General features: G+C 43.4%; 1 protein-coding gene across 1 annotated transcript in view; it reads right to left on the bottom strand.

The window, feature by feature from the left end:
• LOC117521754 (cadherin-6-like) overlaps window positions 1-19,352 on the bottom strand; it is a 244,593-nt gene that overhangs the window by 43,494 nt on the left and 181,747 nt on the right. Inside the window, exon 8 of the mRNA XM_034183098.1 lies at window positions 2,498-2,619. Within this exon, the coding sequence (XP_034038989.1) occupies window positions 2,498-2,619 (122 nt within the window). The remainder of the gene's footprint in view (window positions 1-2,497; window positions 2,620-19,352) is intronic.

Genomic DNA, 19,352 nt, shown 5'->3' on the forward strand with positions numbered 1-19,352 from the left:
GTTTGCTGTTTTGGTACTGAAAATCTGGAGGTAGTACAATATCTAGTTATGGAAAAATCTTTTATTTCACCTTTAACATCCAAACAAAATTGGCCTTGGGTGCCACCATGAAGCTGCAATAATCAATAAGTCATCACAAGCAAATTGACAGGCCTGTCAGTTTTTATATTATGGCATTGGTGTTTGGCACGTAAAAAGACACCAACTTGCATCAAACTAGGAGGTTCACTGGTCCTCATCTGAGTCTCTCAGAACTCCAAATTTAAGAGCTGATTATGCAGCCGTCTTTGCTGCATTACTTATGGAAATTTGGCAGAGCCCACTGACTCACTGACTCCACTAATCCGATGATTGCCTGCTAATCTCAGGGATTATGAGTAGTCTGTCTTTATATTTCATTTGAACTCTGTGTTGTACAAAAAATAGATTAGGAATAAATATTAATGCACAAAGCTGATTTTCCAGATGTACACACAAGTGAACCCATCTTCTCCATTAAATTAATAAATAAATAAATCCAGGTTGGAGGATAACTAGCTAGTGATCACATAACCAGTATTGACAGACAAATGAACAAAATAATGCTGAGTGCGTGTGCGGTGATAATGTGCTGTAGTTGTTCTGAACCTTTTAAAATAACTGTATATTTTGACAGTTGGGTGTGTGTATACGAGGTCTACTAGATAATAAACCGACCCTTTTATTTTTTTTTAACTATATGGATTTGAATGACGTGCGATTACACCAATCATGCTTGAACCCTCGTGCGCATGCGTGAGTTTTTTCACGCGTGTCGGTGAAGTCATTTCCCTGTGGGCAGGCCTTGAGTGAGATGTGGTCCCGCCCTCTCGGCTGAATTCCTTTGTTTCACACGCTGCTCGAGACGGAGCGCGTTGCTTTATCAAAATTTTTTCTGGACCTGTGAGGAATATCCGAGTGGACACTATTCGAGAAATTAAGCTGTTTTCGGTGAAAAGTTTAATGGCTGATGAGAGATTATGGGGTGTTTCTGTCGGTGTAAGGACTTCCCACGGAGCAGGACGTCGCGCAGCTCTTCCAGGCGCCGTCGTCGGCCTGTTTCGAGCTGAAAACATCCTAATTTAAGGCTTAATTCACCCAAGATTCAGAAGAGGCCGGCATGAGGACTTTATGCGGACATTCCACTGTTTAAGGACGTTTTTTAATGAAAGATGTGTGCGCAAATTCGCCGAGTCGTTTCCGTGAGGACTCGGCAAATCTGTGTGCGCCGCGACAGGAAAAACACCTCCGTGTTGAAAACCATTTGTAAAATTCAGGCGGCTTTTGATGGCTTTCAACAAGTGAGTAACTGAGAAATTGTTTAACAGCTTGGGCATGTTCCAACTTGTCCGTTAAGGTTTCCAACACGGAGGTGTTTTTCCTGTCGCGACCCCCCGCGGTCAGGTCCGGCCCGACATGCGACTCTGCCCACACATTCTTTCATTACAAAATGTCCGTTAACAATGGAATGTCCGAATAAACTCCTCATGCCGACTTCTTCTGAAAGTTCTCTGTTCTCTGACGACTTACTGTGTCAACAGAGCCTGAAATGTGGAAGTTTTCAACTTGAAACGGTGAGACGCTGCCGCCTCGAAGCGCAGATCGCCGTCAGGCGCCATGGACCGTCTTTACGGCGACACTACCAGACCAAAATCTCTCATCAGCCGTTAAAATTTTTACCGAAAACCAGCTGAATTTATCGAATGGTGTCCACTCAGTTGTGCCTTACAGTTTTGAAAAAAATTTTCTCAAACAAAGCAGCAGTCTCTGAGCCATTCCTAAACAATGAAAAAAATCGACGAGAGGGTGGGCCACTCCTCACTCAAAGACTGCCCACAGGCGAATGACGTAACCGACAGGCGTGAAAAAACTCTCGCATGCCCACGAGGGTTCAAGCATGTCTGATGTAATCACACGTGATTCAAATCCATATGGTTTTTGAAAAAAATAATAAGGTCGGATACTTTTCTAATAGACCTCGTATGTGCATCTATTGAATAATATATTTTTGTGTGCAGTTAAAACCCTATTTACAGCATTTTGTGTAAAAGCTCCATTTATTGAACAAGTAACAATAATAATAGAGTAACTCATCCACCACTACAAAAGAAGCAATGAAGCAACCTGTCAGCTTCACAGCTACAGGAGCCAAGGTGTGAGCTCAGGATGCTGTAATCCTATTAGTTTCAATCCCACGCTGTGCCAGACATTTCTATCTGCTGGAAGGCTTTTAATGTGAAATATCTCTGCTGGAAATGCTGAGTTTCAATGACAGAAGCTTCACAGTAAACAAACGAAGTGTAGAGCAAAAAGCCCCCTCAAACCATATCTATTATCTTGTTGGAGAAACCGCTGCACTGCTGTACAGAACATTACTGTAAATAAGCACTTTGACTATTTTAATGTGACAAGCAGTAAAGGACTTGAACCCACAGCTTTTGTGATCAAGTGAAGCCCTGTAAGAACAAAGAGATTGTACCTGCCCAGTCTTGGTCCTCTCACAGACAAAGGCCTCATAAACAATGGCGAAGGTTGGCGCATTGTCGTTTACGTCCAGTAGGCGGATGTAGACTAGAACATGACTGCTCTGACGAGGATTATCTGGAAGTCAAAGACAAAAGAATAACGTCATACAGTTGAACAAGAAATATCCTCCACCTTTCACTGCAGATGTACTGACACCGCAGCAGCTAAAAGTGCCTTGGTTCAGGGCACCTTGGGGCTATTTGACAAGAACAGTGTTGCTGAGTGTGACTGAGCCACTTGTCTCAGACGTTTCTTTATCTTTCTGTTACGGAAACAAAACAGAAGGTTTAACTCATCATTTATTATTTTAATTGATTTTCTGCTTCTGATCTGGGTCCAGGTCACATGGGCAGACCTGGGGCCTCATGTACAAAGACTTGCGGCCTCGTGTACAAAGACTTGCGTGGATTTCCTACTGAAACATGGCGTACTCTAAAATCTAGAACCTGTCATATGCACAAAAATATCCAGATGTATCAAAGTGTGTGTAGGATCCAAGCATGTTCCGTTTGTAGATCCCAATCAATGTGGAATTGACCACACAAGCGAACTCACCAAGCTCCTCCCTTCCATGCCTCTATTTAAGTCTAGAACATTCAGTCACAGATAGCCCAAACTATACCTTTTGAGAATTGTTAAGGTCAGATAAATAATGTGGTATAGTTGTCAATATGACTGGACCATTTTAAAATTTTGACCTCTGTGTAATTCTTCGTTGACCCCTACCTGGCTACAGCTGCCACCCTGGGATGGCTATCATATATTTTTTTGTAGGCCATGGTACACTGAAGCTGGGTTCTAAGTGTCGTTTCATCACACACCACACATTAAGTGGTACCGATTAGGTCAAAATTGATGACTGGCTCACGGACTATAGAAAATGACATGTACACAAGTATTCACAGCCTTTGCCATGAAGCTCAGAACTGAACTCAGCTGCATCCTGTTTCCATTGATCATCCTTGAGATGTTTCTACAGCTTAATTGGAGTCAACCTGGGTTAAATTCAGTTGATTGGAGATGATTTGGAAAGGCACACACCTGTCTACATATAAGATCCCACAGTTCAATGTGCATGTCAGAACACAAACCAAGCATGAAGTCAAAGGAATTGTCCTGTAGACCTCTGAGACAGGATTGTCTCGAGGAACAAATTTGGGGAAAGGTACAGAAGCACTTCTGCTGCTTTGAAGGTCCCAATGAGCACAGTGGCCTCCATCTTCCATAAATGGAAGAAGTGCAGATCCACCAGGACTCTTCCTAGAGCTAGCCACCTGTCTAAACTGAGCGACCAGGGGAGAAGGCCTTTACTCAGGGAGGTGACCAAGAACCTGATGGTCACTCTGTCAGAGCTCCAGCATTCCTCTGTGGAGACAAGAGAACCTTCCAGTGGGACAACCCCCTTTGCAGCAATCCACCAATCAGGCCTGTATGGTAGAGTGGCCAGACGGAAGCCACTCCTTAGTAAAAGGAAAGTGGCAGCCAACACTCATCACCTCAACTCTACTCAAATTTTATTTCTAAAGCACATTCAAAGCGACAATAGTTGACCAAAGTGCTGTACAATAAAATGGGCACCCGGTTATGCCAAATAATAAGTAAATAAATAAATAAGGTTAAAAATAACAATGGAATTGCAACAGACAATAAAACAATAAAAAAGAATAAAATATTGAATAGAAAATACAGATGCATTCGCTCTTATGGGAAACACCACAGAAAAGAAGTGAGTTTTGAAAGAAGATTTAAAAGTCTCAAGGGTCAGGGATGATCTAAAATGGAAAGGGAGACTATTCTAAACCCTGGGTGCAGCTGCCACAAAAGTCCTGTCACCTCTCGTCTTCAATCTAGTTTTAGGCAACAATTGGTCAGAAGACCTAAAGCTCTGGTTGGGGTGTAACAGAGCACACAGTCAAGATATCAAAGGAGTGGCTTCAAGACAACTCTGTGAATGCCCTTGAGTGGCCCAGCCAGAGCCCAGACCTGAATCCAATGGGGGATTTTCAAGATCTGCTTCCATCTTTAAACCAAGACTTCTGGTTAGTGAGACTCTCACTCGTGTCTTTGGCATCATTAGAAACACCTGCTCAGCTGTCAGATTTCCAGGGAGTGAAATGGGCACTGGAGGCAAATTCAACGCCATATTGGAAAGTAATTTTGTTGTTGTTGTTAACCCACAAGGAATGAGAAGGAGTGCTGCAGTGGTGTGAATATTGATCTAAAGCCCCAGTCACATGACACTAACAAAGGACACTGAAGCCAAAACGAAACAAGAAATCTGGATTTACGTTGACTTTCAGAGACATCATTTAACTGTCGTCCAGCTTCGTTCCTGTACGAATCCCAACGACAACTTCAAGTCGTCCGTATTCGTCCATCTGTATATTTTGCTTTCTGTCTTGATGGTTCCTCATCATTTGCACAATTCCTGTACCATCAGTGTTCCATTTGACTGTCATCCAACTTCGTCCAACCTTTCAAGTCCGATGTCTTGTATGAACATTGTACACACAGCCATCTTTGGCGCACAGCCCACAAATCAAACGGCTGTGCGCCACAGGCACAGCTGTTTGTGGCGCACAGCCTCTACAGCCAAAGATGGCTTGCGAACTGGTGCACAGCGGTTTATGTGTGTGTGCACAGGTTCTCCAGCCAAGGACGGCATGCGCACTGCCATTTGTGTTTGTGTACAATGTTCGTGCAAGACGTCGGACTTGGGAGGATGGACGACATTGGACAACTGTCAAGACGGAACACTGACGGTATGGGAATTATGCAAATGATGAGGAACCCTCAAGACAGAAAGCAAAACGGAATACGGACGACTTGAAGTTGTCGTCGGGATTTGTACAGGAACAAAGCTGGATGATGGTTAAATGATGTCTCTGAAAGTAAGTTCAGATTTATTGTTTTGTTTTGGCTTCAGTGTCCTTCGTTAGTGCCGTGTCACTGGGGTGTCATTGCTAGGAAACGTCAATGACCAAAATACCAATATTCTGGGTGCAATGAACATCTTTTCACTATTATTTGATTTCTTTGTGTGACTGACATCGTTATACAAGCATTCAAAAGGCTATTCCTGCCACCACACAACTCCAATCACACAGGAGAAAGTTTCTTGACAGTTCTTGTTATTGAAGGAGACCGCATCTCCTGAACCAGATAGAGTTGTGACGTCATCATGCATGCACGTAGACGCTGTCAACCGGGATCTTGAAAATCCCCCATTGAACATCTCTGGAGTGACCTAAAAATTGCTGTGCACCGACGCTCCCCATCCAACCTAATGGAGCTTGAGAAGTGCTGCAAAGAGGAATGAGCAAAGCTGCCCAAAGACAGGTGCACCAAGCTTGTGGCATCATATTCAAGAAGATTTGAGGCTGTAATTGCTGCCACAGGTGCTTCAACAAAGTATTGAGCAAAAGGTGTGAATACTTATGTCCATGCAATTTCTTAGTTTTGTATTTGTAATAAATTTGCAAATAATTCCCAAAAAACTTTTCTCATGTTGTCATTATGGGGTGTTGTGAGTCGAATTTTGAGGGAAAACATGAATTTACTTCATTTTGGAATAAGACTGTAACATAACAAAATGTGGAAAAAGGGAAGCACTGTGAGTACTTTCTGCATGCACTGCCCATAAAAATGGGAAAGGGGAACCAGTTTTGTTTTGTGTTTGTGTGTGTGTAGTCCTTAGTGCAGTGGTATTGTCAGGTACGAAAGATTTTATTTAAAAAAATGTATGCAAATGTGAAAATCATCAGAATTTTGTGATTATGTAACACTTCTGAAAGTGTGCACAGCCACGGGCCACAGGAGGAAGCATTGTTCAAATTTCCACAAAATGAAACTTTTACCTGTACCCATATTATAATACTCATATGTTTGACATAATTTACTTATAAAAGAAGCAGCTCATGTATTCACAGATACCAGAGAGGAGGTGTAAGGTGTGAAGAGCAAGCTATACCTACACATTTTGAACAGATGATTGAAAACCTGCAACCAGAGTAGTCATGTCCTAGTACAAAGCTGTGGTCATGAAGACATTGACTATTATGACTGTAATTATTGGCAGCTCTAGCTGGAGTCTGGATGGTGTACAATCTGTCAAAACAATGAAAATATACCCAAATCAAGAGCTTTTGTGGTCATATACCCGGATTGTTATCCAATGGACTGAAAGCTATGCTCAAAGATGGAAGCAGTTTGTTTGTATTCAGAAATCAAAGTTCTATATATGTGTCCTGAGGCCCGTTGTTGCCTGGGCTTATTCATATTTCCACAGCATGATGCAGATGAGTCAGTGACTCTCCCTGGATGGGATGACGATTTACAGCTGGCTGGTCTGACACAATGCAGATGCTGAGTGTTGTCTAAAGATACAGACAGATAGCATGACCAGGAATCGAACCCATGTCTCGTTCATATTGGTAGCTTAAGATGCGTTTACACATAAGCAAGACGCGTTACGAATGTAATTTTTCTGACATTCTTCTCACTTCGTAAAGTGACTTAACGCATCTGAATAGGTTTCTTAATAGTGCGTGTTGGTGCGTGATATTCTTGATATTCGTGGAGCATGTTTTTGCCTGTCAAAAAATCTTCCACGAATGTCACACACCACCCTCATTTCGTCTCACGTAGTGGAGGTCGCAACTGAGCGTGTTGATCCGTCTTGATGAGTAGTGATCCTTAATAGAACATGACAACGTTCGTAGTGGTTCCTGTGATGGTTCTTGGAGCCCAAACTGTCACGCGTTATTACGAAGTGACACAGAAACTGTCACGTTTTGACACGACTTGTAATGCGGCATCACATTTCACTGCACGCCACGATGAATCAGTTTTCTGTCACGTGCGCACAATTAAACTCGGCTCCACAGCGTTCAGTTTGATGCAGGATGCCGAAGAGGAACACTGACGCGAAGTCAGCCAAGTGTCATTCCACAGTTCCTGCTGAAGTTCCTCAGGATGCTCCTGCAGGGGTTCCACCTGCTGTTATTGAGCGGGAGGACGAGTCTGAGCCAGAAGAACCAGAGGAGTGAGAGGAGACTCACGTGCAGCCAGACATCTCTGCACTTCCTCCAGTCCGGCGGAGGAAGAAGCGTGCACACAATTAAATCCTGCTGCACTGCATTCAGTTTGATTGCTGACACCAAGTCGGCTAAAAGTCTCATTTCAGTGCTCTTCAGCGCGCTCCTGCAGGTGTTCCACCTTCTGCATGTGCCTGATGTTTGGGAAAATGCACGAGAAGAAACCCACATGAAGCCACACATCTGGCTCTGTCCTCCTCCTCTCTGCGCCACTCCATGGCACAGAGCCCAACTATGCATGCAGTCACAAAGTTCTTCTGAAAAACTGGAGCGATCTGAATTGTTAGCAACGGTTGGATGAATATGGGTGTGTGTGTGGAGACACTTCACCTTGTTCACAACGTGACAGAACTTAACGATGCAATAGCGTGCAAAAGCGCGCAACAATGCGGAACATTATTCTTGACCGTGTGTAATGGTTCCTGATAATTCTCCAGCAACATGTGCCATTAATGGAACGCGTGATAACAGTTTGCAACAGTTCCTGATGAGACTTGACGCCTCTGCCCCGAATCATCACATTCATGATCAGTGGCCAAGAATGTGTACTTCGTGGCATTCGTGACTTGTCATCGTTATGTGTAAATGCAGCATAACTCCTTATCCCTTGAGCAACAAGAATCTGAATACAGAGTTGTGGAATTGTAGTCAGTGACAACACCAGACACGTGGTCACGCTGTAGAGGAAAACACAACCCTGCAGAAAACAAGAGATCTGATTACGAGGTCTTTTATAAAAGTAACCGGCCGTTTTATTTTTTTAAAAAACTTTATGGATCTGAGTCACGTGAGATTGCGTCATCCGACCTTGAACCTTAGTGCGCATGCGTGAGTTTTGTCCCGCCTGTCGGCTGCCTCATTCGCCTGTGAGCAGCCATTGTGTGAGGAGTGGGTCTGTGCGCTCGGCGGACTTTTCTTGCAAGGAAAATGGCGGAATGATTGGAGCAGCGCTATTGCATCAAATTTTGCCAGAAACTTGGCGACAGCCAAAAGGAAACCATTCGAAAAATAAAGACGGTTTTCGGGGATGAAGCTATGGGCGCCACACAGATTAAGAAGTGGTACAACCGGTTTAAAGACGGACGCGTAACGGTGGAGAGCGAGCCGCGCTCCGGCCGACCATTGACGTGCCGAAACGACGAGATCATTTCCAAAGTGAACGCTGTGGTGATGCGGGACCGTCGAGTGACCATCCAAGAAATTGCCGACGAAGTGGACATTAGTACTTTTTCAGCACATTCCATCGTGACACAGGATTTGGGCATGAAGCATGTGGCTGCGAAGTTCGTGCTGAGGCTGCTAATGGCAGAGCAAAAGCACATCCGTGTGGAAGTCTCACAGGACATGCTGGACTCCATTCACACTGATCCCAGCTTTATGGACACCATTGTCACCGGTGATGAGTCCTGGGTGTACGGGTACGACCCGGAAACAAAATTCCATTCGTCACAATGGAAGCATTCCACGTCTCCACGACCGAAGAAGGCGCGCCAAGTGCGCGGCAATGTTAAGGTGATGCTGACTGTTTTTTTTTACTCCTGCGGTGTGGTACACCACGAGTACGCACCACAGGGTCAAACAATAACGAAGGAGTATTACAGGGATGTCCTCCGTTGCCTCCGTGAAGCTGTATGGCGCACGAGACCGGAGTTGTGGGCCACAGGAAATTGGCGCCTCCACCACGACAACGCACCAGCTCATTCATCCAACTTGATTCGGACTTATTTGTCTAAAAACCAAACTCCTGTGGTTCCACAGGCTCCTTACTCTTCTGACATGGCCCCTTGCGACTTCTGGCTGTTCCCCAAAATTAAAAGACCATTAAAAGGAACACGTTTTGAGACGAGGGAGGACATCATGGCTGCAACAACGGCGGAGCTGCGCGCCATCCCGAAAGAGGCGTTTTTGGAATGCTTCCAACAGTGGCAACACTGCTGGGAGAAGTGTGTGGAGTCCCAAGGAGTGTACTTCGAGGGTGATTAGGTTTCCAACCCTCCAGGTAAGCCAGTTTTTTTTCCCCGGCCACAGGTCGGATACTTTTCTAATAGACCTCGTATATAAAGATTTTTTTGGGGGTGTGGGGGGGTGCTCTAGTGGAAGGGACCCTCATTTCCTAACTTATCAGTGAAAACCAAGACATTCAATGGACGGCTGTCTGAAGATGACATAAAGACAGAACTGATGCCCAGTCAAATTATACTCCATCTGTGCAGTCTGGAAGATGAGAAATAAAATTTATTCCTACAGCTGGATAAACCTCTAAAAAAAACTCTACTCAGCATCACAGTCTGGGTTAAAAGGTTTGTTCATAGTTCTTGATCAAAAGAAAAGAGGCAAGGTGAGCTGACAGCTGAGGAGCTGTCAGAGGTGGAAGGATACTTGATCAAAGAAGCACGAAGTGAAGATTTTCAAAGATAAATAAATGAACTGAGATGTCGGAAAATGTTGCACAACTGCTGAAAAATTAGAGTTTGATGATAACAGTTCGCCTTGTGTAGGAGGAAGACTACAACATTCAAAACCCACTTTTGAAGAGCACCACCCATGGCTACTACTTGCTCATTACCCATGATCTGAAATGTTAATCTCATGTAGCCTGATGAAGGGAATATTTTCAGGTATGTGAAACACTGTAGACTAGATTTAACATGTAAGAGAGGTGGTGACAAATGTCGAACATGTAAAAGACTTAAAGTCAAGGCTCCTGAATAAATAGCAGCAGTAATGAATTTTTTTTTTATATCTGTTTGAAATGAGCATGGATACTAGCTGTATTCTATAGCTTGAGCCTGAAGGTTATTAAAAATATGAGGGAAAAGGTCACAGTACTGATGTAATCAACAATCGATTATACTGAAGGTCACATGACTGCGCGGTGCCTTTGTGTGTAAACATGTACGACTTGAAGAGTAAAAGTGCTCAGCATTTGTCTGAGTTGCTTAGTTGCTTTTATGTGTCTTTTTGTGTTTCGGTGCGGGTAATAAGCCACATCCTCAGATCACTTATAAAAGCTGAACTACATGAACCATTTCACTACTTACGGTGGGTCCAGAAAGTATTCACAGCGCTTCACTTTTTCCACGTTTTATGTTACAGCCTTATTCCAAAATGGAGTAAATTAATTTTTTCCCTCAAAATTCTCCTCACAACACCCCATAATGACAATTTTTTTTTTTTTTTTTAGTTTTTTTGCAGATTTATACAAAAAACTAAGAAATCACACGTACAAAAGTATTCACACCCTTTGTTCAATATTTTGTTGATGCACCTTTGGCAGCTATTAGAGCCTCAAGTCTTCTTGAATGTGATGCCACAAGCTTGCTGCACCTATCTTTGGACAGTTTTGCCCATTTTGCCCTTCACAGCACCTCTCAAGCTCCATCAGGTTGGATGAGGAGCATCGGTGCACAGCCATTTTCAGATCTCTCCAGAGATGTTCAGTCAGATTCAGGTCTGGGCTCTGGCTGGACCACTCAAGGACATTCACAGAGTTGTCCTGAAGCCACTGCTTTGATATCTTGGCTGTGCTTAGGGTCATTGTCCTGCTGAAAGATGAACCGTCGCCCCAGTCTGAGGCCAAAAGCGCTCTGGAGCAGATTCATAATTTGGTGGAGAGAAGGCCTTGGGTCAAAGACTTTTAAGCAAATCTGCATTTTTTCCCTGATTAAAATTCTCGTTGGCTTTCAGAGAAGAGTGTGCCCCATCGATTTTCACATGTACTTTGGACAAACAGTGTCAAAACCCCCTTCAGCAAAATTCAGCACCAACAAAGACTGTGTGTTTACTTTGTGTCAGGGGAGAGGTGTATGCTCTCTGAGTGCCCACGATCTTAACCAATGGATTCACCTGTTTGCCAGTAAGATTATTCAAAATGTTTCCCACTGATTTATGCAGAAAGAAAATTATCAACTCAGAGAAGCTATTAAATTCTCAGCCTGTGAAGGGCTGCACATCATCTGCTGCACAGTGCAGACTTATGCACATGCTGTACAGTGGCGGTGCCAAGGGGGGGCTTGGGAGGGCTTAAGCCCACCCAATAATGAGCCTCAGCTCCCCCAATAATTTTGCCAATAATGTGAATAGCAACTGACATATTTGTGGATCTCAACTGCAGTTTTACACTGAGAATGTCTCAGTATTGTGTAACTGAGCAAAGTGATGAATGTGTGTGTTTGGTGATCCACCAATGCTGAATCACCCTTCACAAACAGAATTTTCAGTTTTGCAAATAAACATTTATTTGTAAAAACCCACACATAAGTTACAAATCAGAAATTTGTGTTTGTGGATCACAAAGCACGTGTACAAATCAAAGGATATTTGTAAATCACCCTCTGTGCTTTTACAAGTATTAATGAGACAAATTTAATCCCATACTCAAAAAATTTAGGTTTCCTAAATATTTATTACGGCCAATTTTAAAACTTCACTTATCTTTATTTATACCTATGTGCACGTTTACTGAACTTGCAATCATTCTAAGTGATGTGTGTTTGCATTGATACCTCATTTTAGAGTAGCACGGGTCACTAAAACATATACCTTGGTATTTATAAAGCAATTTACTGTATATATTGTTCATTTCGATGACATTTTGTAGAGCCCCTCCAACTTTTACCCCCCCCCCCCAACAAAAAGTTCCTGGTGGCACCACTGATGCTGTAATATGTACACCGTTATTCTGCTCTTCTTCTGCTGTTCGTCTGCATTAGGTTGCTATAATTGCGATACGGCAGTATCTTGTTGTGTCCTCATGTGGTGTAAGGCCAGCTTTACTTTTATTTGCATGACAGGATGATTGTTGCATTATTACTATTTTACAAACTAATGCTGTGATCCTCAGCAAACATATCATTCATACATAACCCATGACAGTGAAATTTCATGCAGATGTGGAAGTTACAGTGAAATATGGTGACGTCACTGACTTTGACTCAGAGGGCTGATGTATGTCCGGTGCACTCGATATAGTACACACATTTGTAATGGTGTTTTTGACTATGTACAGCTTAATTGTATGAGTTCTGGGTGACTTCATTTTGAAGTCCTTCTAAAAATCAATCACAAATATTTTGCTTATCAATATAAGCTTTAGATCAGGCGTGCATATAAATGATGCCAAGATGCTTGTTCGTGCTAAAAACAAATGATGTAGAGCAGAAAACAGAGGGAAACACATATCAGGAGGTACTTCCCTCTGTGTTTTCTGCTGTACATCTTTTTTTTATGTTAGCGCACATGAGCACCACATGTTCACGTTCACCCCTGCTTTAGATCATCCATCTGGTTGATGAAAAGTACAGGTATTTTTCTGACCAAGTTTTTCTTGACCTTGACTTTTCAACTTTGACCAAACTGCTCCAGAATCTAAATATACGGTAGTGTTTAGAATAATAGTAGTGCTATGTGACTAAAAAGATTAATCCAGGTTTTGAGTATATTTCTTATTGTTACATGGAAACAAGATACCAGTAGATTCAGTAGATTCTCATAAATCCAACAAGACCAAGCATTCATGATATGCACACTCTTAAGGCTATGAAATTGGGCCATTATTAAAAAAAGTAGAAAAGGGGGTGTTCACAATAATAGTAGCATCTGCTGTTGATGCTACAAACTCAAAACTATTATGTTCAAACTGCTTTTTTAGCAATCCTGTGAATCACTAAACTCGTATTTAGTTGTATAACCACAGTTTTTCATGATTTCTTCACATCTGCAAGGCAACATTTTGTTGGTTTGGAACCAAGATTTTGCTCGTTTACTAGTGTGCTTGGGGTCATTGTCTTGTTGAAACACCCATTTCAAGGGCATGTCCTCTTCAGCATAAGGCAACATGACCTCTTCAAGTATTTTGACATATCCAAACTGATCCATGATACCTGGTATGCCATATATAGGCCCAACACCATAGTAGGAGAATCATGCCCATATCATGATGCTTGCACCACCATGCTTCACTGTCTTCACTGTGAACTGCGGCTTGAATTCAGAGTTTGGGGGTCGTCTCACAAACTGTCTGCGGCCCTTGGACCCAAAAAGAACAATTTTACTCTCATCAGTCCACAAAATATTCCTCCATTTCTCTTTAGGCCAGTTGATGTGTTCTTTGGCAAATTGCAACCTCTTCTGCACGTCTTTTATTTAACAGAGGGACTTTGCGGGGGATTCTTGCAAATAAATTAGCTTCACACAGGCGTCTTCTAACTGTCACAGCACTTACAGGTAACTCCAGACTGTCTTTGATCATCCTGGAGCTGATCAATGGGTGAGCCTTTGCCATTCTGGTTATTCTTATATCCATTTTGATCATTGTTTTCCATTTTCTTCCACACGTCTCTGGTGTTTTTGTCCATTTTAAAGCATTGGAGATCATTGTAGATGAACAGCCTATAATTTTTTGCACCTGCGTATAAGTTTTCCCCTCTCCAATCAACTTTTTAATCAAACTACGCTGTTCTTCTGAACAATGTCTTGAACGTCCCATTTTCCTCAGGCTTTCAAAGAGAAAAGCATGTTCAACAGGTGCTGGCTTCATCCTTAAATAGGGGACACCTGATTCACATCTGTTTGTTGCACAAATCTGACGAACTCACTGACTGAATGTCACACTACTATTATTGTGAACACCCCCTTTTTTTACTTTTTTTTACTAATAGACCAATTTCATAGCCTTAAGAGTGTGCATATCATGAATGCTTGGTCTTGTTGGATTTGTGAGAATCTACTGAATCTACTGGTACCTTGTTTCCCATGTAACAATAAGAAATATACTCAAAACCTGGATTCATCTTTTTAGTCACATAGCACTACTATTATTCTGAACATTACTGTAGGTTCCAAAATCTGTCAGACTGAAAAAGTTAAGAGTTTCGGGGTGAAGTGTGTTGTCTCCTCTGTAAATCTGAGCTATCACTTTCACATAAAAGGTCTGAAGCTTCATTGTTGGACATAAGAACATTTGTTTCGCTCGGTCTGTCAGCCATCGGGATGCTTTTGTTTTCCTAATATGTATGAAATGCTGAGAATTGACGAGAATTGACAAGTAAGACGTTTTCCGGAAATGCACCTGTTAACTCGCTCAGGGAGAGGAATAAAGGCATAAGAGACCACTAATTATGAGCGCCTGTGTACGGCGAGACTTACATTCATGAATACTTTGATGTTGTGTTGTTAACTGGGTGTTGTGAAGGTGTCGTGACACGGACCCACAACAGGGGGCGTTAATGAAGGGACAATGGAATAGCCAAAAAGTAACAATTTAATGTTGTGAAAGTGCACAACGTAGTACAGACAAATACAAATATATAGAATATCAATCTGACACAAGGTGACATGTGGCAGGCTCGAAGATAGGAGACGTCCAGTGCGAGAAGAGCCGGATCCCACACAGCTTCCACCACCAACGGATCTCAAGAACACCGGAGCTGCCAAGCCCTGCACCCCAGGTGGCCACTGTCTTCAGCAGTCAGACCCGGTACTGCTGGCAGAGAACAGAAACAGTTCTTGGATGAGTGTGAGTTCGCACACTCAGTAATCCCACAGTCTGTATACAGTTAGGAGGGAGAACCTCCACCTCTGAATCACACACTCGTGCAGCTCCCGAGATAACCACTTATCTGGGTGGGGTGGGAGGCGAAGCCATCGCAGTCCACACCAAACGCCAATTCAGCAGACAGGGTATCCGTCCCAGGAAAACGGCTGCAAAAGAGATCAGACTAATGCTCGAATTAAGGTTCAGCAGAGAATTACCTGTATGGTAGAAGATTTCTCGGCGAGGAGGTGGAGTTGCAGTCCGGCCTTTGTAGTGGTGGTGATGGGTGACAGCTGGTGTTGATAGGTGACAGCTGTCACTTCCAGCGGCTCCGACGCCCTCTCGTGCTTGGAGCCCGCACTCCAAGCAGGGCGCCATGTGGTGGTGGTGGGCCAGCAGTACCTCCTCTTCAGCGGCCCACACAACACTGGGATGTTAAAAATCGTGCACCATTTCCTTTAAAAGTTAAAGAGACTCACCGTCCAGTGCTTTTTAAGTCAGATAAAGAATAATCATGTAGAATGTACTGGGCTCCGTGTTGTGTGGGCTGCTGAAGAGGAGGTACTGCTGGCCCACCACCACAAGATGGCGCCCTGCTTGAAGTGCGGGCTTCAAGCACGAGAGGGCGTCGGAGCGACCAGGAGTGACAGCTGTCACTCATCATCCGTACCAGCTGTCACTCATCCACTACTCATCACCACCACCATAAAGGCCGGACTGCAACTCCACCTCCCCGCCGAGAAATCAACTACCAATCAGGTAATTTTCTCTGCTGACTTAAACTTTGAGTATTAGTCTGATCTCTTTTTGCAGCCGTTTTCCTGTGGTGCGCCTTATCTGCGGAGTTGGCGTTTGGAAATTCTTCTTCTTACTTATAAGGTTTTGAATAATCAGGTCCCATCTTATCTTAGGGACCTCGTAGTACCATATCACCCCAATAGAGCGCTTCACTCTCAGACTGCAGGCTTACTTGTAGTTCCTAGGGTTTGTAAGAGTAGAATGGGAGGCAAAGCCTTCAGCTTTCAGGTTCCTCTCCTGTGGAACCAGCTCCCAATTCAGATCAGGGAGACAGACACCCTCTCTACTTTTAAGATTAGGCTTAAAACTTTCCTTTTTGCTAAAGCTTATAGTTAGGGCTGGATCAGGTGACCTTGAACCATCCCTTAGTTATGCTGCTATAGACGTAGACTGCTGGGGGGTTCCCATGATGCACTGTTTCTTTCTCTTTTTGCTCTGTATGCACCACTCTGCATTTAATCATTAGTGATTGATCTCTGCTCCCCTCCACAGCATGTCTTTTTCCTGGTTCTCTCCCTCAGCCCCAACCAGTCCCAGCAGAAGACTGCCCCTCCCTGAGCCTGGTTCTGCTGGAGGTTTCTTCCTGTTAAAAGGGAGTTTTTCCTTCCCACTGTAGCCAAGTGCTTGCTCACAGGGGGTCGTTTTGACCGTTGGGGTTTTACATAATTATTGTATGGCCTTGCCTTACAATATAAAGCGCCTTGGGGCAACTGTTTGTTGTGATTTGGCGCTATATAAAAAAATTGATTGATTGATTGGTGTGGACTGCGACGGCTTCGCCTCACACCCCACTCAGATAAGTGGTTAACTCAGGAGCTGCACGAGTGTGTGATTGGAGGTGGAGGTTCTCCTTCCTTTACTGAAAACAGACTGTGGGATTACTGAGTGTGCGACCTCACACTCATCTGGACTGTCTCTGTTCTCTGTCAGCAGTATCGGGTCTGACTGCTGAAGACAGCGGCCACCTGGGGCGCAGGGCTTGGCGGCTCCAGTGTTCTTCAGCTCCGTTGGCGGTGGAAGCTGTGTGGATCCGGCTTTTCTCTAGCCAGGCGTCTTCTATCGTCGAGCCTGCCCACACGTCACCTGGTGTATGATTGACAGTCACTGTATTGTTATTGTCTGTACATCGTTGTGTGATTCACAACATTACTTTTTGGCTTATCCATTGTCCGTTCATTAACGCCCCCTGTTGTGGGTCCGTGTCACGACACTTTCACAACACTCCGACTGGCATGTTCAAATTTGTGATGTGGCAAATCAGGATTGCCTGTGGTTATGAGAATTCAGAGTTCAGGCAAGTGCAATTCTCCTTTTCAGAAGAGACTATTAAAAAGTACTGATGCAACAAACTTCGAACATATGCAACAGTGTGACAACACAACCTGATTGGGAATACAACAAATGTAGTCATCAGGAGATGACATATCCCCCCCGCAAATCAGTAATACAAAGTGTTGAGGATCACCCACGTACATGCTTATGTTAAATATGAATGAAATTTGGTAGCTGGTTCTTGAGATATCGCACTAACAAGGGTGGCAATGGCAATATATTTACTATCTCATTGTGACCTTGAAATTGACCCCAAGGTCACTGTAATTGACTGGTATCAGGGGATCATCCAAGTACACCCTTATGCAAAATATGAAAGAAACTGGTCAACTGGTTCTTGAGATATCACACCATCAAGAGAAAATGGACTGACGGACAGACAGATGGACGGACAAACGAACATGCTGATCACTATCCCCTCGTATTTCATACTGAGAGGATACAAATAACTGAGTGGATCTTTATGGTAAATGATATGTCCTGCATACAAGCTGAAGTTAGCTGTTCTTTTTCTTTCAGCTGCTCCTGTTAGAGGTCGCTATAGCAGATTAATCATTTCCATCTCACCCTGTCCTCTGTAACTTCCTCTGTCTCACTAACCACCTGCATGTCCTCCCTGAGCACATCCATAAACCTCTCCTTTGGCCTCCCTCTTCCCCTCCTGCCTGGTGGCTCTATCCTTAGCATCCTTCTCCCTATATAACCTAGGTCCCTCCTCTTCAAATGTCCAAACCATCTCAATCTCACCCCTCTGACTTTGACTCCAAATCATCCCACCTGAGCTGTCCCTTTCTAAACCTATCCATTCTCATCACTCCCAAAGAGAATCACAGCATCTTCACCTCTGCCACCTCAAACTCTGCCTCCTGTCTTTTTGTTAGTGCCACCGTCTCTAATCTGTACAACATAGCTGGTCTCACTACTGTCTTGTAAACTTTCCACTTCACTCTTGCTGATATTCTTCAGTCACAAATCACTAGAGAAAGGTGCTCCACCCACTCCACCCTGCCTGCCATCTCTTCGTCACCTCTCTACCACACTATTACTTTGGACAGTTGACCCCAAATATTTAAACTCATCTACTTTCACCACTTCTACTCCTTGTAACTGCGTTATTCCACCAGGCTCTCATTCACACACTTAGTCAGTCTTGCTCCTGCTGACTTTCCCTTGCTCTCCAGAGCATATCTCCACCTCAAACATCATAGTCCATGGAGACTCTTTGTCTGATCTTGTCTGTCAACTTGTCCATCACCACTGCAAACAAGAAAGGGCTCAGAGCCGATCCTTGGTGTAGTCCCACCTTCACCTTCAATGAGTCTGTCATTCCGACTGCGCATCTCATCGCTATCACACTATCCTTGTACATGTCCTGCACTACCCTCACATACTTCTCTGCCACTCCAGACTTCCTCATACAATACCACAGCTCTTCTCTTAGCACCCCGTCATACACTTTCTCTAAATCCACAACCACATAATTTCACTCCTTCTGGTCTTCTCTATACTTCTCCATCAGTACTCTCAGAGCAAACATTGCATCAGTAGTGCTCTTTCTAAGCATGAAACCATATTGCTGCTCACAGACCTTCACCTGTTTTCTAAGCCTAGCTTTTACTACTCTATCCCATAACTTCATGCTTTGACTGATGAGTTTTATACCTCTGTAGTTACTCACTGATAAAAAATATCGCCCCGATTTACGAAAAAAAAATTAAGACAACATTTTAGATAACATTATGATGTATATAAAGCATGGCTACTCGCTGTAGAGTATACTTCGTTCTTTTACTCAATGAAATGCATTTTCTAACTACAGTCAACTACATATTTCATGTAAAATTAACTTAACTTTGCAAAATAGCGCAACTCATTTTTTTTTTTTAAGTAAAGTCACAAACTTAGTTATCATGACTTGTATTGGCCCTAACCAATTTGGCGCCATAGGCAAGATTTTTTAATGGAGCTGCGCCACCACACTAAATTCATCATATTATTGTGACAAGCTGCATGGAACAACAAAGACCAAGCCAGAGCTTTGGTTTTTT

Source organism: Thalassophryne amazonica, chromosome 12 (assembly GCF_902500255.1).
Source record: "Thalassophryne amazonica chromosome 12, fThaAma1.1, whole genome shotgun sequence".
Taxonomy (NCBI): domain Eukaryota; kingdom Metazoa; phylum Chordata; class Actinopteri; order Batrachoidiformes; family Batrachoididae; genus Thalassophryne; species Thalassophryne amazonica.